General features: G+C 38.4%; 1 protein-coding gene across 3 annotated transcripts; it reads right to left on the reverse strand.

Moving 5' to 3' along the window:
- Nucleotides 1–31: 31 nt before the first annotated feature.
- Nucleotides 32–22,488, reverse strand: LOC139953494 (monocarboxylate transporter 13-like). 3 transcript variants are annotated; one of them, XR_011787979.1, is made up of 7 exons: nucleotides 21,954–22,488; nucleotides 9,225–9,521; nucleotides 8,479–8,978; nucleotides 7,717–7,942; nucleotides 6,642–6,788; nucleotides 1,963–6,127; nucleotides 32–1,796 (listed from the first exon to the last, which is right to left on the reverse strand). XR_011787979.1 is itself a non-coding variant. In XM_071952915.1 (6 exons), exons 1-6 carry the CDS (start codon nucleotides 22,114–22,116, stop codon nucleotides 5,889–5,891), a joined length of 1,572 nt encoding a protein of 523 aa, XP_071809016.1. In that variant the 5' UTR covers nucleotides 22,117–22,488; the 3' UTR covers nucleotides 32–5,888. The 3 variants fall into 3 exon arrangements, 1 of the variants encoding a protein (XP_071809016.1); XR_011787980.1 differs by having other exon boundaries at nucleotides 1,959–6,127; XM_071952915.1 differs by having other exon boundaries at nucleotides 32–6,127.
- Between the last annotated feature and the right edge of the window lie 1,071 nt (nucleotides 22,489–23,559).

Consider the following 23,559-nt stretch of genomic DNA (forward strand, 5'->3'; position numbering starts at 1 on the left):
TGCCCCCTGGTCATTGCCTTGGTGCCCTTGAAATGCTCCAGTAGAAGTTTGCAGTTTCCTCATAGCCTGCCCTTCACGGGGAGAAAATGCCTTGGTGCCCTTGCCTTTTCAAAATGAAGCATGCAAGCTTGAATCAGAGTTATTTCTGATGTTATGAGATAATTTGAAGTAATTTTTTTTTTAAAACACTGATAATGTCCATGAAATGACCGTTTTCACCATTTACAAAGTTTAGCTATGCATTTGTACTTGTGAATACCACTGAAACTACTGATGTACAATTTATGTAAGCCGACACTCACCCTTCAAACTTGATATCATTTTTGTTTCTGTTACCACCAGTCTTAGAGTGCGGTACCTTTGATATTTCTTGAGGAAGAAAAAGGTTTCAAAACTTGTGTTCATAGCTCAAAAGGACGGACCATCTTGGGAAGTTAAACTGTTCATCTACCATTGTATATTCCTCAAACTATTCTGACCTTTGCAAGCTGTTCAACTCATCTGATACAAATTGTATAGATTCTGACCTGGTTTTGTTTTACACCTTTCCGGTGTAAACAAATCCTATTGGAATATTGTTGTTCAGGAATATGCCAAGTGTTTTTGAGATTTCTCAACAGATCTGCAGAAAACAATGCTTAGACGACGGAAAGGCAACTAGTAGGACATTTTGAAGGCAAGTCTAAAGTAACTAATTTGCTAACAACTTTGGTTGAGTGTTGAGTTGTATAGGAGTGTGGAACCCGATATTGAAGTGTGCAGAAAAACACTAGATGATGCGACTTCTGTTTACATTCAAACTGCCCTCTGTTGACGAGACACTGTCCAAGTCATGTTTCTCCGGGCAAAAAGATGCGTAGTCGTATAAGATTGGGTGTACTTTCTAGCTGGCTGGCTTCTAAATACAAAGGATTTGCCAGGCGATATCCGTGCGAATCATGTTATGGTTTTCGAGTGACGTCAGAGGTCACATCCATTGATCTCCATTATACTGACTGGATAGGACATTGCGCTATGCTGCGTGCATAAACACGCGGCCCAACAATGGCGGCGCAATTCCTTCAAACGGGTAAATTAATGTGCACTTGGTCGGGTTTGAGTCTGTCAGTTGAAGTTGTAAATTGAGAATAGAAATGTGGGGAAAACATGACGATCGATAGTTTGAAGTATGAAAAAGTTTCTGAGTGAAATGCAATAAAGCAAACTAACTTTACATTTGTTTCTATCAAATGCCCTATTAGTATTATGATAGTGATATTTAAATTTCTAAACAAACACTCGGCCGAGAAACTGTATTGGGATTCAGGTACATGTTTTTTTTATTCTTTCAGTTCATTGAGAAAATGGCAATAAACCATATAAAGACAAAACAAGAGTCGCTCCTAGAATAAACAATTCGAGTAGGCACTAGAGTGAGAACTACATACTCGCTAAAATCGAGGGAAAAGAACAAGAAAGATGAAAACAAAATACAATGTGATAAGTGAGAGTTGACTCCATTAACAAATTTAAACTTTTTATTGTGAAGCTTCTATTCATCATGTTAATTGAAAAACAATCCCAACAGCAAAACTTCCATAACCGTTTTACTGTTCCGCCAGAAATAAATATTTTTATTTTGGTCACAAATAACGAAGTCGGCTATTTCCGAGATGACTGATCCTCTCAACGAACTTGTATCGTCTGTACATAATTCGCATATACTTGTCGCTTTCCCGGACCTTTTAATTATTGATGCTATGACAAACATCTGTTGAAATCCGGGCTTCCCGTCCTCGTCGATTCCAGACAACCATCTGTAACGGAGCGAAAACAAAAATAGTATTGCTCGGTAAAAATAACAAGCACTTGGCCTATAATAACTATTTTATGAAAGATAGTTTAAATTTCCGGCTTATATTTGTAACGTTAGATATAATAATAATAGTATGAATCGCTAAAAAAATGCAAAGGCCTACCTACTTATGGAAAGACAATCCCTTTGCCGACTCAGTTTTCCCTCCAGTGATTGACAGCCGCGCACGACTTCACCATCAGCATTTTTAGTTTGTTTGATCCGACTCCAATTGTATTTATCCCCAAATGACAATTAAAAGGACGAAAACTTCTCTCTGCTTGCAGCAACTCCGTTTAAAAGTGTACAGCGCATTTCGTGTGACGAACGGTCTTCACCCGTTTTAAAAAATATTCGCGCGGCCTGCGTTTAGACGCGATGTCCTATCCAGTCAGTATAATGGAGATCAATGGTCACATCGTTAATCGTGTTGCTCACATTGTAACTTACAGTTCAGGGTGTTTTCAAACTAGAGGCTATGGCTGCATGGAAGCTCCATGCTAACCTTACACCATGTTGCAACAGCCACAGCCATTGAAGATTATTGCTGCCCCTAGCAACAGCCATAAACATTGAAGATTTATGCTACACTAAGCAACACTTGAAGTCATTTAAGATTATTACATGCTGCATCCCTACTAGTTGGAGCTTTCTTTTTTTGCCCTTGGCAACAGCTGCAGTTCTTGAAGATTTATGCTGCCCTACTTAGCAACAGCCGTAGCTGTTGGAGCATGATGCTGCCCTTGGTAACAGCCGCATGGTAACAGCCGCAGCCATTGAAGCATGATACTGTCCATAGCAACAGCCACAGCCGTTCAATCATGATACTGCCCTTGGCAATAGTCACAGCTGCCAGTTTAGACATGTCATATTCAGACAAGGACAGGCGTTCAAATTTCATAAATAGATCCAGCCAGCCTTAAGATCCAGACAGCCTTGGGACGAGGCTACTCAGAACATGCATTTGATGTACGCCTTGTGATTGAAGACTTGGCACTAATTAAGAGGCAAAGGAACCAGGGAGAAAATTTTGTTCACCATTTAAGTATTATATTCTCATTTGGGTGGGGGAGCAATGGTTGTGAGAAAGGGGGATGGGGACAACCAAATCCTGCTGTTATATCAACATATTATTAAAGGCTCTAGGTATTTTTTGTAGGAAATAAAAAAACATTGTCCACAGATATATACTATACATTAAACTTAACACAGTTTGAAGATAATGATGGTAGAAAGCTTTCCTGAAAATATTAGTTGCTGAGGTGCTGTAATGTAGTTTTTGAGAAATGAGTAAAACATTGACATGATAATATTTTTTGTCTCTGTGATCATGAGACGAAAATTATTGCAGCATGAAAAAAAGTATTTTCATGACATTGTTTTTCTCATTTCTCAAAAACTACTATCATTTTCTAGAAACGAAGTAAGTTTGATGCAAATCTGTGAACATTGTGTTTTGTGTCTCAAAAAGTACCCAAACCCTTTACGCAGTACTATTATACTTATTTCTCCTTCATGAATCGTTTGCAATCCACAGACATTTCCTGTCAGATTGATGCTGCACTCCACATTTCAAGTTTCAGTCAACACCAACTACGTGGTGAACCTTACCAGGTAATACACATGTGCTGAAGTGTTTTATTTGCATGGACATGTATTCAGATGTTTGTTTTCTCTCATTCATATTTTAAAGGCAGTGGACACTATTGGTAATTGTCAAAGACTAGCCTTCACAGTTGGTGTATCTCAACATATGCATAAAATAACAAACCTGTGAAAATTTGAGCTCAATTGGTCATTCAAGTTGGGAGATAATAATGAAAGAAAAATAACCATTGTCACACGAAGTTGTGTGCATTTAGATGGTTGATTTTGAGACCTCAAGTTCTAAACTTGAGGTCTCGAAATCAAATTCGTAGAAAATTACTTCTTTCTTGAAAACTACGTCACTTCAGAGGGAGCCGTTTCTCACAATGTTTTATACTATCAACCTCTCCCCATTACTCATCACCAAGAAAGGTTCTATGCCAATAATTATTTTGAGTAGTTACCAATAGTGTCCACTGCCTTTAAACAATTCAACCCTCCTACTCTCTGTCTCTTTTTTAAAATAATGCAACAGTTTACTATGGTGGTCTTGAATGGTGAGGCAGCAGTACAATTTCGTTTTAAATTGTGTCGGCTGAATCGTATGGAAGTGTATTGCTGCCACTACAAGTCGCAACTTATCCTGTACATACATGATAAATTCGAACTGATTGTTTATATGCTAATGATAAATCACAAATACTCCTGTACGTTCTCGATAAGAGTTCATGTGTGCACGGTAAGTTTGGATTTTTCATGTACAGTTTATTACACAATTAGTTGTGAACTTGTTGTGTTGGTATGCAATCACAGTTATCAAGTACGTATATGATTTGTTTGGATATTTTATAATGTACGTGTACAATACAGTACACTACAAAAATGTTTCATACATGTATATTATTGGACACATGATAAAGTAGAGCTTTTTTTTCTCATGTGGCGGCACGGCATTATGATTCCCCATCAAACAGTCCCTAAAACCATTTCGCTATAATCTCTGGTATACATTTCATTGATTGTACATGTCCATGTAATTGGCATCACTGGAGGGTGTTGTGCATCCACCCTTTAACAACAATTGGGGTTTCATGTAGTTATGAATTGTAGTCCAGTTTGCCACAACACTACAAATGTTAATACCATATGCAATGACAACAAAGAAATGTGCAAGTAAGAATTATGAATGGTCTAATAGTAGGAGGGTTAAACTCAGTTCACCATAATTCGAACACATTGATATTGAGTTTGATATGTGCCATTGACAAAAACAATCTATTTTCATAATTTGCGGATGTTTTTTTTTTTTTTTATGGGGAAAACAATGTTGAACTAATAAAAACAGATGGGCAAACATTTTTCAAGAATTGATGTTTTTCAATTTATCTTACAGGGCAAGGATAGGGCTTAAATTTAATATCATTTTACCTCAGAGCCATTATTTATACAGTCAACTACCGCTTTAAAAGTATATTTATTTTTCCAGCAACAATTCACTTTAAAAGACAGCCTTTAAAGGTTTCTTACTTATTCAAAATGTCCACAGATTTACATTAAACTTACAGGGTTTGAAGATAATGATGATAGAAAGCTTCTCTTAAAATATTACCTGCTGAAGCACTGTATTTTTTGAGAAATTAGTAAAACAAGCCACAAAATAATTTTCGTCTCTGTGAGATGAACATTATTTTAGCATGTAAAACCCCATTTACCAATTGTGATATTATACATTAAACATAGCATAACTGGTTAATACGATTTTACATGCTAAAACTGAGACGAAAATAATTTAAGTCATTTCTTAAAAACTACAGCACCTCAGTAAGTAAAATTATAGAAGCTTTCTACTATCATTATCTTCAAACTGAGTAAGTTTAATGTTAATATGTGGACATTGTGTTTTGTGTTAGGAAAAAGTACATAGACCCTTTAAAGTGAATTATTTGCGGGAAAGCTATCAATTTAACATCTTTATGGAAAATACTTCTCTAGCAATCATATTGAGAAATATGTGATTTTAAACATGACTGTACAGTTTTATTGAAAGATGATGTTCTTTACTGAAAGAATTTAAACAAAATAATAATAAAACCATTGACATGGAATAGAACTTTGATTTGTCGTGAGCTTTGTTGTATTGTTCAAATTGAAGAAACGTTTGAAAAGAAGTTTAAGGAATAATAAATAAATAAATGAATAATCCTGTTAATGGAGACATTGATCCCGAAAAGTGAATTCAGTTTTCGAATTGTATTCGACTGAAGAAAAATATAATTATATAAATGTACCATTATCAATTTTTTTTTCAATTCTGTATCAATTATGTATGTACAATAGCTGCACCATTGGTTTTCTTTTAAAGAAAAAGCTGATGAAGTGCATAAATTTTATATTTGCTTATGTACAGAAAAAAAACCTTTACATATCTTATATAATTCTATGACAATGTTTTGTCACGTAAAAACCATCACTCATTGCGGTCCACATCGTAACCTTCGTTCACTGCCCCAGCTTGCGTTGAATGTTGCGCTTTATCATTGAGAGAATCTTGGCCTTCTTTGTCTACACTCCGTCTGTAACAGCAGTTCAAGGATCTTACATTCCTTCTGATTGAGACCATAACTGCGCATGCGGCTGAAAGAATAAATGATCCAATCAAGACGAGCAGGCTCAGGGTATAGTCTCCTGTCAAATCAAACAGTCCACCTGCGTAGTATAAATCATGGATGTGGATTAAATTGTGCCCTGAAATTCTTTGCTCACTCGGGGCCTTAACCCTAACCCTACCCCCTTACAACTGTACTTTCTTTGTGTGATGGGATTCTAAAGAAATCTTGAGAAGAGAGGTGGGGTGTATAGCTTGCAAGGCTAGCGACGAGTTCTTTAACAGCCGTTTAAAACCGGCAGGGTCGTTGCCGTGTGATAAAGACCCAAGCCGAAATGGATTACGCGCTGTTACTAATAGCTATGAATTGCGCATTCCGCGTGATAATATTGACGTACCCGCCCGACACGGTGAAGCCAGCCGATTACTAACAGCTCCAGCTGGTCATTATCAACCATTTAAACACCCCACGTGATGCGCTCTCCAGCAATAGGAGTAGCAAAACTGTCCGCGGTATTTATGAATGTCCAGATACCCCACTGGGATAGCACCCTTCTATCAACTTTACCAACAAGGGGATAAGGTGTCGACATTCACTAAAAGGGGCTCCCTCACCTGAGAGTGGTGCTGCAATCAGAAAACCAACACCCCATGGCATGACCAGAACGTTGGTTGCGGTGTCTGGTTCGTAGGACTTGCCAATTAATTCAAATCCAGCTGGGAATCCAATGCCGAAGAAAATACCACGCAGTACACCTATTACTGGTGACCAAACAAAAATTCAATGCAATGAGTGTTAAGGATTTGAAAATGTGCATAGTGGAAGTACGATATACTATGGAGGTTTGGGTTGAGGTGGTTCTGAAAAGAACAAACCGTATAGGACCTTATATTAATTATGTATCATTGAAGTGCATAAACTTCGGTCACGAGGTGGCAACAAACATGTGTCTTTTTGAAACGTTAACATTTTGCATTTTAACATTTTAAGCATCTGCCGTAGGTTTCTCATTTCCCTTGTTAAGTCCGGGCTTAAAGGGAACCCAAGCGGTGAGTTTTGCGTCATTAAGTTCGCAAGAACTGTTTTGTTTTCGTTCATATGAGTACCAAAACGTCTCCATGATAGCTGCAGCGCTTGCAGGTACTCTACATCAAGTTATTTTGGGTGTATGCTATAATGAACGATCAGAAGACTAAGTGAATTATGTTTATTTTATTTTAACTCTTGCATGGTCCTTCGAGTTTTTAGTCTGTATCGAAAGTCTTCGGTACCTTAAAGGCAGTGGACACTATTGGTAATTACTCAAAATAATTAACGTCATTAAACTTTTCTTGATTACGAGTAATGGGGAGAGGTTGATGGTACAAAACATTGTGAGAAACAGCTCCCTCTGAAGTGACATAGTTTTCGAGAAAGAAGTAATTTTCCACGAATTTGATTTCGAGACCTCAAGTTTAGAACTTGAGGTCTCAAAATCAACCATCTAAACGCACACAACTTCGTGTGACAAGGGTGTTTTTTTCTTTCATTCATATCTCACAACTTCTACGACCTATCGAGCTCAAATTTTCACAGGTTTGTTATTTCACGCATATGTTGAGATACACCAAGTGAGACGACTGGTGTATGACATGTACCAATAGTGTCCACTGTCTTTAATATATGACAAAGAAAAAATAATCTTCTTACCGACCGAAAGTATGATCATATCTGTTATACTGTTGGCGAATATCATGAAGCCGGCCGCCACAGCGCCGAGTAAAGACGAGGCGGCAAACGCGAGTATCTGCAGGAACGGCAGATGGTCCCCACAAAGAGCTGTCACAACTTTCCCTGCGATCTCACATACACCTATGATGACGAGTACCAGCGAAGTCTGATCCGTAGAAAAACCAAGATTTTTCATGAAGCTAGCCTTAAAAGGTTTGCGTAAAAATGAAACAAAATTCAAACTCAATTATTTAAAACCAGAAGTCAAGTTTTCCCAGTTCGAATAACGAATTTACCAGACCTTGCAGGCCAACTTTAGTTGAGGTTAGCGTACCAAGTTTGTCACTATAGTTGCTTGCCAAACACAGTTTAAATCGGCTTCCTATAAACACGCTATCCTACTTCTGCTACTATTTAAAACCAGGCCAATGAACTGTTCTTTATACATGTATATAAACATACCCGTAACAAGAACAAAACTGATAACGCCTCGCTGGTTTTACAGTCGGTGGTCTAACCATAGGGCCAAAGTCAAACTATGCTCATTGCAGATTGTCACATAATAAGATGAGATGAGATAAGAATAGTAATCTACTTCGTATTACAAACAAAATGTGTATCCCACCTCTGCCACCATTTTACTTTTTTTCTGTTCTTTGTTTATGAATTCAAACAATGATATAGGTAAAGCTATTTTGTTGGTAATGTTTTTAAGTTCCATATAAAGCGAATTTTGCTTACCATATTTATGATGACAAAAGCCCAAGCGATCATGGCAAAGATCACAGACAATGAATACAGCCAAGCGTTGGCGGATCGAAGTGCTTGTTTTACTCCCTTCGTCCTATAGTCCATCTCTTCAATAATGTCCTCTTTCTTCTCAACCCGTTCCCTAATACTATCATCCCCTTGGGTGGCAATTTCCTGTTCATTTCCGTCTACCTCTGTCTCTAAACAAGACTCTTCGCTGAATACATATGTGCCTTTATCTACAAGGTTTACTTCTCTTTCGTCGGCCTGAAGTGGCGTGATGGTTGCCAGCGCATCGGGAGTAGGAGTGGCTGTAGGAGAAACCGAGAGAGATGATCTGACGGACTGGCGTCGTCTTACCGGAGGGGGTGACAGGAACAGTCCACTGAGGAGTCCGATGAGAAGCGAGGCTCCGCTGAGTAACTTGAGGGTTGTTCGCCAGCCGTAGTGTGTAATGAGAACGTTCATGAACGGAGCGAATGACAACATTCCTTGAGGAAGAAGACATACAATTTGTTTGAAACTGCAAAATGAAGACGAGCAGAGTATACTGTTTGTTGGATCGTGGAGATCCTTTACACCCCCCCCCCCCCACCCCCGGAAAAAAGAGGGGAAAAATCAAACCAAACAACAGCTAAAACGGACACAGACAAATCAAAACAGCAACAACACCCGAATTATAACCCGAGTAAAGGAAATCTCAACGAAAAGGAAATAAACTTTGACCTTCTAGCTACCTACAGAAGTTCCAAGGAATCCAAGACTAACAGCACGCACATTATGCTTCTTCGGATACCACTCGAATAGAAGACGAGGTGCGATGTGCATCAAGAGTCCAGCTCCAAAGGCTGGCAGGACTCCAAACGTCAGGAAGGCAAGCCCTATGTTGGGCACGAAAGATGTGGTGAGTAGTCCCAGGCTGTAGACCACTACTCCTGACATGACCACGGTACGGGGACTGAACCGTCGCAGAAGGAGTCCGGCTACCGGACTGAAGAAGTAAACCAATCCATTGGCTAAAGAACCAACTGATCCTAAAAGGAAATATTAGAACTAAGTTAGATGCTACACGCATCATTCCGACAAGGTACTTGGGTAATCACGCTTAAAACTAATGGCAATGCAAACTATTGGTTAGAAGCCTAACTTTCGATAGTAAATGGTTTTGTAAGCCCAAGTAAAAGTATAAAACAAAAATAGTGTCCCTGCCCGCTTCCTGTGTAGAGGTTGTCCCTCCCCCCTCTTTTTCTCTATTAACGATCTTAGCAATACAAACTCTAGTAAAAGGCCCAGTTGTGTTTGTTTGAAAGATGTGTCGGGCGGCCATTTTGAAAAAATGCCATCCTCCATTCTCTTTTTGGAGAACCCTATAATTAATTTTGCTGTGTGTTTTATCCATACCATTCCTATAAATATACCTTAAGAAAGGAACTTGAGCTTGAAGCATCTCAAGTTTCACGGAGATTATTTCTACCTCCATGAAGGTATCAATCACTATAGGCCATCGAACCCGAGAGAGGTAGAACTCGTATGTGTGGATTGACTGATGACGGGGTCAGGGGTTATATTATACAATCATATCACACTGAGTGTACGACTATGAAGTCACGCATCAACAAGACTCACAAGACGAACTTCGTCATCTCACAAATGTCATTGGTTTCGTTATACGAATGACAGCAGGTCAAAAGTCAAGGAATGAAACCCCGATGTGATGTGCCCAACTTGCGTTATCGGGTGTAGGCTTGTGGATGGACAAGTCGTCAAAATGTCTGTCGCGGTGATAGCGTTCCGACTCTCTCCGCGATTCCGACTGTCTCCGCGACACTGGCGGTATCTCGCGGGACTACAGCTCACGGGACTACAGCTCCCACAACTACGGTCCCATTTGATCGCGGGGGGGGGGGGGGGGGAGGGGGTAGTGGTCGGCAGCCAGCTGCTTCACACGAGAGCAGTGATCTCGCGAGAGTATAATTCTATCATGGAAATCTGAATCACTGCGACTCGACTATCTCACCGCGACAGACCATTATAAATAATAATAATAATAATTAACCATTCTTATATAGCGCATAACACATAGAAATCAAACATGTCCCTAAGCGCTCTTGAGAAAAACACAACAGAATACAAATACAAGATGTACTGGGTGACAAACAAAATGGATGAATTAAATGATAAATAAGTGCGTCTTTAAAGCAATCTTAAACCTAATAATGGAATCAATGTTTTTTATGTGTTCCGGGAGATTGTTCCACAAGGTTGAGGCAGTGTGAACGAAGCTGCGTTCACCATATGATTTAGTCATCACTGGTGGAATAACAAACAACTTTTTCTTATTAGAACGAAGATTTCTAGAAGGTGTGTACAATGTTAACAGCTCGGTCAAATAAGGAGGCGCAAAATCATTAAAACATTCATATGCTAACAACAATATTTTGAATGAAATGCGAGAGTGAATAGGTAGCCAGTGTAAGTCTCTTAGAATAACAGACACAGATTCATGTTTCCTAATACGATAAATAAGACGAGCTGCAGAGTTCTGCACAACTTGCATCTTTTGCACTTGACGAGCCGAGATCCCAGAAAGGAGGCTATTGCAAAAATCAAGATGACACACCACATAAGCATGAATCAAGCGTTCAGTAGTGTGTTTATCTATCAGGTTGCGAATTTTCCCAATTTTGTGAAATGCAAAAGATGCTGATCTGCATTTCTGTGAAACAAATTTGTCCATAGTGAAATCGACTTGTCCACTTGTCCACAAGTCTAGATCGGGTCAGATGTACTGAGAGAAATTTTAACATAGCTCTGTCCTTGGATTTGTAAAAAAAGAAAATGTGATCGTGTCAAGTTTTTGAAAATGAAAATGGCCCTAATCTTTCCCAGCAGCCAGGATTTGCTCACAGAATGTTGTGAAACGGAAGTTTCAATTTAGTTGCTGTTCCCTTTATTAATTTTTAATGTGTGTAAATGCGCGTCTGCAGCAGGGAATATTTTAGTAGACCAGCCAAACTTTAAAAAGTGCTCTAGAAAAAAAAACCACGGCATAGTTTGTTAATGGCTGGCATCCATGCTAGATGTATGGATCATGGGCTCGGGAAGACGATTAGGGCGGATGCCCAGCTTGATTTTGAATTTTAAGGTCATTTTGGGGTAAAAAGGTCAAAAAAGGTCAAAAATCAATATTTTCAAAATTTGCGTCAAATGTATTCGTATTTGATAGATCTATCAATAAAATGTATTTTTAGCTTTATGTTGATACAACAAATCTATGTAATTAACGTATAAACTTTGACCTTGTGTACAAATGTATAGCAAAACGAAGTGTAAAAGTGTGATTATCTTGAAAAGGGTACATTTTGAGTACATCAATTGTTTTTGCACTCCCCATGCTCATTGGTGCATATATTGGTTTCAAACAACTTTTTTTGAAAGGTAAATATACCCAGGCAGTTTTTGAGAAAAAAAAATAATTCAAATACCACCTTCATGTGGGGTCTTAACGACTCATTTTAAGGTCAAAATTTCAAATAAGGCATTTTTGAAATTTTCACAAAATTTGACCCCAAGTAATAGATCTATCCATAAAATGTATTTGTAAGTTAATGTTGGTATTCCAAACGTATGTAATTGACGAATAAACTTTGACCTTGTACACAAACGTATAGCAAAGCAAAACGTAAAAGTGTGATTATCGTGAAAAGTGTACATTTTTAGTATACCAGCTTTTTTTGCACCCAATGGTGCATTTATGTGTTTCAAACAAATTTTTTTTTAAAGGTTAATGTACCCAGGCAGTCTTTCGAGAAAAGAAATTCTCAAATACCACCCTCGTGTAAGGTCATATTGAGGTCAAAAAGTGCCAACAATGTCAAAATTTAATGCATTTTTATTTTTTCGCCAAATTTTACTCCAGGTGGCAGATCTATCCATAAAAATAGTTTCATCATCAAAATGACATGCCAAGTCTGTGAAATTATGAGTTAATCCTTTGTCTTGTACACAAACTCATAGGAAAATTAAATCTTAAATTGCAATTTTCTCAAAAAGTGCGTATCTTGAGCATATTACAGTGTTTTTACACTTTCTATCCCAGCAATGCATATAAATGTTTGAAAACAACTTTTTGGTGAAAGGTCAATATACCAAGGCAGTTTTTAGTTTAAACTAAATTCATATTACACCTTCCTCATTGGTAAATTGAAACAAGAAATGCGTATGCTGATTCATGCAATTAGTTTGATATATTGTATAGTTTGACGTGCTCAAAAAATGCGTGTTTGTATCAAAGTTATTTTAACACTCCCAATCTTTCCAAGTACGTGTACGCAGTTAAATACTCAACTTTTATTAGTGAATTAACAAAGTTGAACATTCTTTTTGCAGTTAATTGTTGTTTTTTCCTAGGTAGGCCTATACATTGTAGCTACGATGGGGGTAGGGGGTATCGTGCAGCGATACATTGTATACTTTCTTATATGGAGTGCCATTATTCAAAGCAAACTCCAGAGCTACAGGTAACCAGGCACACCGAAACCACTACAGCTTGACATACTTTTATGCCAAGTTTCTTTGAAGAAAGATTCTCACTACTCTTCAGGCACTAGCAGACAGCACTGACAATCTCATCACTTTGATCAATCAGTTTGTGGACATAACAAAGGTCAGAAATATTCCATCGTCACAGTTGCCCGGCCACTACATGTATACACCTCAGGAAGAATAAACTTAAACGGGCATGTCCAAAGTTTGAGATTTAAATCTTTTTCAAGGGAGGACTAAGTCTGCTTAAACAAATTCAACCAACACTCCAGAAATTCAAACTCCCAACTGTGGTCTCATTACATTGTGATGGTGGAGATTGAGATCCATGACTCGGAAAGACAGATACTTGATCACCAATCTGGGAGCTTTTTTCCGCAATGCTGCCGTCCCCATCATCTATGACCACAGTAACTTTGATCGATAGGGATGTGTTCATCTGGCAGATATGAAACTCCTCAAGAAGACAGAGATGTTGATGATATTTAGAAGCTTTCATAACAAACCGTAAGATTTGATGTGTTCCGACTAAACCAAACCTTTGCGAAGACGATGACACAGACCCTGATATTGTGAGAGAGATACCACTGGTATCTTTGACAACCAAAGACATTGCACCAGTTGATGTGGTAAAGTGATCTTCTAAGATCATGGAACGCAGTATATAATAACCATCTGGAAGCACCGTCTGCTTCAAGAAACTGATGGTTTTAGTGACGCCCTGAAGAAAACATTACGCAAAAACTTTCTCTGATCTGTACAATGCAAATGTTTCAACCAAACGAATTATGTACGGTACAAAAGCCTATCAAAACGGACAGAAAGTTACTGCAACAATTGCTCAATGCTGCCACTGGAACCTACAACCTGGTCTTGATCGCTAGATTGGAGAGGGCTCCACCAAGGCAGTGACACTGTCAAAGAGACTGGGAAAGAAAAAGCCAATTCGAAAGTTCATCGAAAGACCGGGGTTCCACTCCTACACGTCATGTATGGGCTATTGAACAAACTTAATCTCAAGTTCTTGTCAGACGTTTTTGTAGACAGGGCAAGGGTCTACTGGAAAGATGAGGAATAGTACAGGCGGGGGTTCCTTTATGTTACGGAAGCCATGGTCCTTTAGGAGAGATGACGTTTTTCAGGTGGAGAAATGTCACTTTTGTGTGTTCAAAAGCGTCAGAAACTTGGAAAGAAATGCACATTAATTACCCAATACTTGCAGTAACTGAGAGACTTGCCAACCTGAAAGGCAGCTTACATGCTCTCACATGCCTCTCCCACATGAAAATTGGGAAAAGAAAGTCTCCGAAAAGCAAAGTTAATATGTGTTAAGGGATCGGCCGTAATGGAGAACTTGCTCTCATTGAGCAGTTTGGTAACACTTGTGCACCTTGGTATAAAATCATCAACCTTGTCAGGCTCCAACTCTTTGGTAAATAAGGCGAAGAAGTGTCTGGAGATGTTACCGCCAACAAGAGATGCACTGAAACTTCACACAGCATAAACAAGGAATACATGGACGTCTCATCTCTCACACTGACACAGACACACATGAGCTTAAAAGAAAGAGTGGGGTTACCTGCAAGACTACCCCTATCTCAGATGCTTGATTTGAGCTAATTTTATAAGGGCGCAAATCTTGGAAAGATAATGGGAGTGTTAAAATAACTTTGATACAAACATGCATTTTTTGAGCACGTCAAACTATACAACTACTATACCAAACTAATTGCATGAATCAGCATACGTATTTCTTGTTTCGATTGGCCAATGAGGAAGGTGTAATATGAATTTAGTTTAAACTAAAAACTGCCTTGGTATATTGACCTTTCACCAAAAAGTTGTTTTCAAACGTTTATATGCATTGCTGGGATAGAAAGTGCAAAAACACTGTAATAATGTTCAAGATACGCACTTTTTGAGAAAATGCAATTTAAGATTAAATTTTTCTATGAGTTTGTGTACAAGACAAAGGATGAACTCATAATTTCACAGACTTGGCATGTCATTTTGATGATGAAACTATTTTTTATGGATAGATCTGCCGCCTGGGGTAAAATTTGGCGAAAAAATAAAAATACATTAAATTTTGACATTTTTGGCACTTTTTTACCTCAATATGACCTTACACGAAGGTGGTATTTGAGATTTTTTTTCTCGAAAGACTGCCTGGGTACATTAACCTTTAAAAAAATTGTTTGAAACATATAAATGCACCATTGGGTGCAAAAAAAGCTGGTATACTAAAAATATACCCTATTAAGATAATCACACTTTTACGTTTTGCTTTGCTTTACGTTTGTGTACAAGGTCAAAGTTTATTCGTCAATTACATACGTTTGGCATGTCAACATTAACTTAAAAATACATTTTATGGATAGATCGCTCACTTGGGGTCAAATTTTGTGAAAATTTCAAAAATGCGAATTTTTTGCCTTATTTGAAATTTTGACATTAAAATGAGTCGTTAAGACCCCACATGAAGGTGGTATTTGAATTATTTTTTTTTCTCAAAAACTGCCTGGGTATATTTACCTTTCAAAAAAAGTTGTTTGAAACCAATATATGCACCAATGAGCATGGGGAGTGCAAAAACAATTAGTGTACTCAAAATGTACCCTTTTCAAGATAACCACACTTTTACACTTCGTTTTGCTATACATTTGTACACAAGGTCAAAGTTTATACGTTAATTACATAGACTTGTAGTATCAACATAAAGCTAAAAATACATTTTATGGATAGATCTATCAAATACGAATACATTTGACGCAAATTTTGAAAATATTGATTTTTGACCTTTTTTGACCTTTTTACCCCAAAATGACCTTGAAATTCAAAATCAAGCTGGGCATCCACCCTAATCGTCTTCCCGAGCCCATGATCCATACATCTAGCATGGATGCCGGTCATTAACAAACTATGCCGTCCAAAGTGTAATTTTACACTTTGGCTGGCCTACTATTTGTTTTATAGTGTATTGTCTTGTATTTTTAATAATATTTAATTGTTCAGCTCATTTTCAACAAAATTACAGAATTTGCGCTATAACTAGGTTGCAGACAGACGCGATCCGGCTAATTAATATAAGATAAATCACGGTTCACAAAATATAACTGACAACCTGCAGTTGATGTATTTTTTTTAAGATTTCATCTGTATGATTGTGTCTCTTTTTATTATCCCGAAACTTGCACAAGCGTATCAGCTGAGCGGAGTGGCCCGTCGGGTTTGTGTCTTAAGTGGCGTCTTGCCTCGCCTCTCCCCTCTAGGACCCGGTCCGAATCCATACCGGGGGTACTACTACTAGGTAGATTGTGTCAGTCCGAACTTGACTGCGGGGGTCTCCCCTGGAGTATAATTCTCTGGGGTTTTCTTCCTTTATCTAAAACTGAAATTTCTTCATCGTCTGCTCTTCTCGTTTAGCTCTATTTAGAGCGGTGGGAATATTGAAGCCATATTCAGAGAGAGTTTATAGATTTTAGGATGTTGGGGCGGGTTAGCTCACTGATTGCCGTGTTTCGTTATATCAGCTTTGTTGTTGTACCTGTAACCAAACGGGGCACCAAGTCAGCCTTCCACATTTCCCGGAGTCCGGGCCCCAAAAAGGTCTCTCGAATCGGTCACCACACCCTCGAAAGGGAGGGGGTTTGGGCATTGTAATGTCATTGCATATCAACGCCCCGTGTCCGTCACGTCCGTGAACCTTTGGAGCATGGCCCATCCGGTTGAGTACTTTCGTTTCCGACCTGCCTGAAATCTTCATGGTCAAAGGACATGGATGGGGTTTGCTCTTGAAGAAAGGAAAGTTATTGGGATTGTTGTAAAGGTCTAAGGTCAAGATATCATTGTCGATCGGCGCGCCGTTTCCGTTACGTCCGTGCACCATTGGAGCGAGGTCCACCCGGCCGGGCAGACCACTTTCGTTTCCGACTTTTAACTTGAGTCATTGAAGTGTCTAGGTGGGAGTTGACCTCTAAGAAAAGGAAAGTTTGGATAATTGTTTTGAAGGTACAATGTCATAACAGTGCTGTTTTGTCTAGGAATGGTTTCCGAACCGGTAAATGACCTAGTTTCCATTTGGACTTGCATTGTTTTGCATTAAAGGCAGGGGACACTATTGGTAATAGTCAAAGACTAGCCTTCACAGTTGGTGTATCTTAACATATTATGCATAAAATAACAAACCTGTGAAAACTTGAGCTCAATCGGTCATCGAACTTGCGAGAAAAAAAAACGAAAAAAAAAACACCCTTGTCACACGAAGGTGTGTGCGTTTAGATGGTTGATTTCGAGATTTCTTGAAATCAAATTCGTGGAAAACGACTTCTTTCTCGAAAATTATGGCACTTCAGAGGGAGCCGTTTCTCAAAATGTTTTATACCATCAACTTCTCCCCATTACTCGTCACCAAGTAAGGTTTTATGCTATTAATTATTTTGAGTAATTACCAATAGTGTCCACTGCCTTTAAGTTCATCCCACGGTTTTGTTGCGCGGCTTGGATCGAGAGTTAAACCTTGAGATTGGGAACTGAGATTGTTTTCAATTCAACAGGTCAAAATGTCACATTGCTCAGTAATCATTTGCATGGAGGTAGAAATATTGGAAGTAGAAATAACCTCCATGATAACTGGTAAAAATTGATTTGTTTCAATCTCAGTTCCTCCTTAAGACTATAGTCCTAACTCTGGTGGATTTCACAAAGAGTTAAGACTATAGTCTTATCTCGAGTTAGGACCAGTTACTCGTCCCAAACAAAAATGACTATCCATGCAGTTTGTATATCTCCTAAGGCTAGTCCAAAGTTAGGACTAGTCTTAACTCTTTGTGAAATCGACCCCTGGACACTTATGGTTAATTCTCAAAATAGTTGTGACCATAACAACTTAAACCATGAGATTGGGAACTGAGATTGTTTTAAATTCAACAGGTCAAAATATCACATTGCTCTGTAATCACTTGATACTCGATTGATCTCCCTCGCACCCCCTGGAACTCTTTTCGACTATCTCTGATTGCTATAACTTATATGGGTGGAGGTTTTTTTTAAAGACACTGAACACTATTGGTATATTACTCTAAATAATTGTAATGATTGTATACCATACAAACTTACTTGGTAACAAGCAACGGAGAGCTGTTGAAAGTATAACACGTGAGAAACGGCTCCCTCTGTTTAAAAATTCTTATTTATTAGGCCTACTGGATAAAAAGAGTTCAGCCGTCGATTTCACAAAAACTCTTCTTAACTTAAGACTAATCTAAGGACTTACGACCAGTCCCAACCCTGCATGCACTGTAGCATGCAAACCTTAAGATTAATCCTAAGTTATAGCGAGATAATAAGACGAGTCCCAACTCTTTGTGAAATCGACCCCTGAGCTTTTTATTAGTGTTTAGCATTTGAAAGCACACACATTTTTCTTTTTGGCCACATTATTCTCTTGCAACTTCGACCAATGCGATATTGAGTAAAAACTGCTATGTTGTGCATTAGTTTGAAAACACCAAGTGAGAATAATAATTATGAGCTTTGACAATTTCCAAAGGTGTCTAAAAATAGTGCCTTAACAGTATATATCACTTGTGTTTTGATAAGTTGCCCTCGATATCATGGTTGGAATTTGAACATGACATTTGAGATGTAACGGCGCAGGGTGCCGGTGGGCTGTCGGGTAAACAGGAACTTTTGGTTCTTTTTGGAGGTCACTACCAAAAGTACCCCACCAGGAATTGAAAGCAACGAGATTGTGATTTTTACTCTTCCTAATACGCGATGTAAAAAATAATTTACTCCACGGTCCCTAAAGGCACTTGACACTTATGACAACTGTCAAAGACCAGTATTCTCACTCGGTGCATATTACTTCAGACCCTTGCTCTAATGATAAGAGGGAGCCGTTTCTCACAATGCGTTATAACATCAACAGCTCTCCATTGCTCATTTACCAATTATGCGTTATGCTGAAATTATTTTGAGTTATTACCAATAGTTAAGCCATCGAAGGGAAGAGACCGAGATAATTAATCTCCGTTAAGGACGCAATACTTATAATAGCCTTTACATTCTTTCCAGGGGCCAATTTCATAGAGCTGCTTAAGCGAAAAATTTGCTTAAGCACGAAAATAGCTCGCTTATTTTACATATGTTACTGGCCAAAATTTCATGCAATATACATTGCTTATGACTAGTATTTAGCTGTTGTTTACTTAGCATAACAATTGAGTGGAGTCTTGGCCTGTAATCTGATTTTACTAAGCAAGGATGTTTTTGCTTAAGCAAAATTTTGTGCTTAAGCAGCTCTATGAAATTGGGCCCAGGTCATGTCATGGACAACTTGTTACTTTCCACGCTCCCCGCAGAAAAAAAGTTTAAGCATACTGATCTGTGGCGGTTGTGGTGTGGTAAAATTACCCATACCATCTCTCTTGGTGTATCTCAACATATGAATAAAACTAACAAACCCGTGAAAATTTGAACTCCGCGTAGTTCATCGAAGTTGCGAGATATATATGGACGAAAAAAAAAACTTGTTACGCTAATGTTGCGTGCTTTCATTCTTATATATGAAAAATACCTCTCTCAAAAACTACGCTACTTTAGAGGGAGTCGGTTCTCACAATGTGATCAATAGCTCTCCGTTGCTCTTCACCACTTAATTATTTTGAGTAATTACCAATAGTGCCAGTGCCTATAAAATTTAGCACGAATAAAAATGCGCCTTCACTTCCAACCCTAACCTTGGTGTAAAAACAACGTACTCAATCAGATGTTGTGGTATGATATCTGGTGGAAATTGGTCTCGCCGTGAGGACGTTAACATTCTTAATGGTCTATTACTGCTGTATCAGCTGCGACTACACAGCGTCTCGCACTGTCGAAGGTCCTGAAATGGGCAGTATGGAGTCTGGAAGCACGTCACGAACATTCAATTAGACAAGTTGTGTTGCTGTATAACAAGGGGAATTATGCTGGGACGGTTTTGTCGTCGGTTACATATCATGTTATTGCTCGGAGCTTGAAGGCACTTGGTGTGATGACTCAAATAAGTGTTGGGGCATAACAACTTATTTGGCAACGAGCAATTGAGAGCTGTTTATGGTATAATGCATTGTGAGAAACGGCTCACTGAAGTAACGTAGTTTTTAACAAAAAAAATAATTTAATACTAAAACACTACACTTGAATAAGAGACCCCCATCAGCTGAGGTCTCTAATTCAAGGCATCTAAAAACACACAACTTATGCGACAAAGGTGTGTGTGTTTTTTGTTTTTTGTTCAATGTTCTCTCGTAACTTAACATCGGGGGTTATATGCCTTGACTTTTGACCTGCATTGCATTCGTGTAATGAAATCACATCCGTGAGATGACGTGAGTTCGTCATGTGACTCGAATCTTGTTGTTTGACTAATAAGTCGTTCACTCAGTGCCATACACAACCTCTGACCCTGTCATCACACACTCTATACATTATCCGAAATCATGCTCTGGTTTAATGGTCTAACCTACATGAACGGAGGTAGAAATAATGGAAATAGAAATATCCCTATAATAACTGGTAAAAATTGATTTGTTTCAGTGTCTCAGTTCCCTCTTCAAGGCACTGGACACTTTACTTTAGGTTATTTCTCAAACTAACTGTTACCATAAAAACTTACTTGGTAACGTGCAGTGGAATTGGCATCATCAAATTAGCTGCCGCATTGCCAATTCTTGAGCCATTGTATAGAAAAACTTCTGTTACATGGCAAGTAAAAATGACAACCGATGCAAACTTTACCTAGGTCACATAAAATGAGTAAACAGGCTCTGCAGAAGTAATTAGTGATAACGATACTCAATATGCATACTAGTGGCCGCTATTACAGACAATCCATTGACTTTGACGCCAACCATTCCTCGAAAAAGGCTGATAAACATTTTGAAGGTTTTGTCGCAACGGAAATTTTGTCCGGATGCTTCGCATGTACACTCATATTATACACCAAAAACCCTTGCATGCACGTACGATTTGACAATGATATCATTAACCTATGTTGGTGAAAGAGGAGAAAAACGTAAACTTTTAATTTCCCCATACTTTTTGGTTTCTTTTTTGTTACGCTGTTTTGGATGGTTGAAAGATTTGCAATTTTGTCAAGGTCAATCCATGTGTTTGGATCGATATCGCACATCGCAAAACTACTAATGGCGAACACAAGACATTCCTATCTAAGTTACAGATTGATAGATACAAGGAATGTTAAATTGTTTTACAAGCTTGCTCTTGCGTTGCAAAAACAGACGAGCATGTTGTTTGTCTCGAACTTCTTCATCAGTTTTATGTCAACACAAACTAAGTTGGTTAGTCTACGGTAGCTTCCGATGGTATAAAGCAATTTGAGAACATTTTAATTTGAAAAACGTCAGTAAATTTTTCAGGTTGTGTGTTCCTGTTACGGATTATTCTTCCAGCGTAGATCTAACTGCTCAAAATAATTTGCATTATCTCAAAAACGCTACCATCTTTTTAAGCGAAACTTTCACAGGTTTAACAGTTTGTTTTTTAGTTTATTTTTTATTTTTTTTAAATTTATTTTATAGGATTAAAACATTCGAACTCTTCGACTTTATAGGCCTATACGTTCCCTTCTGATTGTGTCTAATACAAAAAATAAATAAACAAATAAAACAAATAGTTAAAACAGACGTGTATAAAATGCTAAACAGTAAACAAAAAGATGAATATATGATTAGATGATTTAATTTATTGACAATACAAAATCAATGTTGTCACAAAAACATGTATGGTATCATAAGACACTCAATGCACCTATAATTGATTTAAGACGCCCAAAGGACCAGACTAAAAAGCGACTCTAACCTCCGTTTCATGCATTGCAAAAGGACAGAATAACTTTACCAAATCCAACTTACCAGTCAAGGCAGCACTTGATTTGAATTCCTTCCTCAAACTCACAAATAAAATACTGAAGTTATACAACGGTCCGAAGATGACGAAAAGCTCGACCAAGACGAAGAAAGTCACCACCCAGCCCCACCACCTCCATCCCGAACACCGAGCTAAGATGTCCTTCATAGCTGGAAACGCTTGCGGGAACAAACTCGCTTTAGCACGGCGATGATGTGTTGCGGAGCTCCGCTGGTACTGATGTTATTGGACTCGCATCGTTATCACACCTGGTGGAGGGTGTAGTAATAACTGCAAGGCCTTTCCCTGGGCTGCATGGTGCCACGATAGTGGCATATTAAATTGTAACACAAACTTCTGGTGAGAGTTATGGTTTTGTTGACCAAGGACCCTTTACCATTAGTTTCCTTCCGGCACGCTTTGACCCTAAAACGAGGTGATCTTACAATTTCCGGCCGTCATTGCGTAAGTTTTGCAGTGCAGATCTAAGGCTGCAACCATTTGATGTAGAGAAGACAACAAATAGCAATGACCGGCCAGCGTCAAAATTACCGTTGGCCATGGACGGACGATCGAGCTAGTAGTGCTTGGACTTGTTGCAAGTAGACGCACACGTTTTTTTCTTTAAACCTAATCTCCTAGACCATAACTTCAAAAGAGTGAAATCATATACCAAATTGAAGCTTAGAACATAAGCTTTACTCTAAATGTAAACACAATGAAAAATCTTAATTAATTAGCCACGTAATCTTCATTTGAATATAACTGGATGCAGTCGCTTCCATGTTATTGTTAAATATTCTCTTTGGTAAATGCCATACAGTATGTACCTATCATAAGTTGTGACTTCTTGAGATGAGTCTACGCATTTGAATATAACTGGATGCAGTCGCTTCCATGTTATTGTTAAACATTCTCTATGGTAAATGCAATTCAGTATGTACCTATCATGAGTTGTGACTTCTTGAGAGGAGTCTATTCAAGTCTCCTTTTCTTGTTTTTCTACCTACGTTCTGGACCACAGCGCAGTCTCTTTTTATTCGTTTCCTAACCGAGTTCTGGACCAATGTACTTTGCACACGAAGGTTTAGGGTTTTCGTTTAACGAACGTGCGTATATAAATAGGGGTTTTTGACGACGACGACATACCATGGTGTCCACAGAATTAAACTAAACTTAAAGAGTTTGAAGATAATGACAGTTGAAAGCTTCCCTTAAAATATTACTTGCTGTGGTGTTGTCCGTCCGGGACGAACGGGGCGTAATTTAAATATGTGACCGGCTCTGCAAAAATGGGTATTAAGGGACAAAATAAGTAAATTGGGTGTAACACAGCTAAATTGGTGTTATTATAAGCTTTATTTTGGTGAAGGTTTGAACCCTTTGGCATTTTGCATTCTGGAAATATACTGATATTTGCATATTCATATTTTACAATTTAATGAAAGTGCCTTCAGAGATACAGCTCCTTAAACCTAGCAAAATTTAAGGGAAGTTACCTTTTTCAGTTTTAGACCCCTAAGGCGTTAAAAATAAACTTTGACAAACCGTGACCTCAAGTTGACCTCTACTTCCGGGTCAACAGGAAGTGGGACCATATCTCAAGAAGTA

This window comes from Asterias amurensis, chromosome 22 (assembly GCF_032118995.1).
Source record: "Asterias amurensis chromosome 22, ASM3211899v1".
Lineage (NCBI taxonomy): Eukaryota > Metazoa > Echinodermata > Asteroidea > Forcipulatida > Asteriidae > Asterias > Asterias amurensis.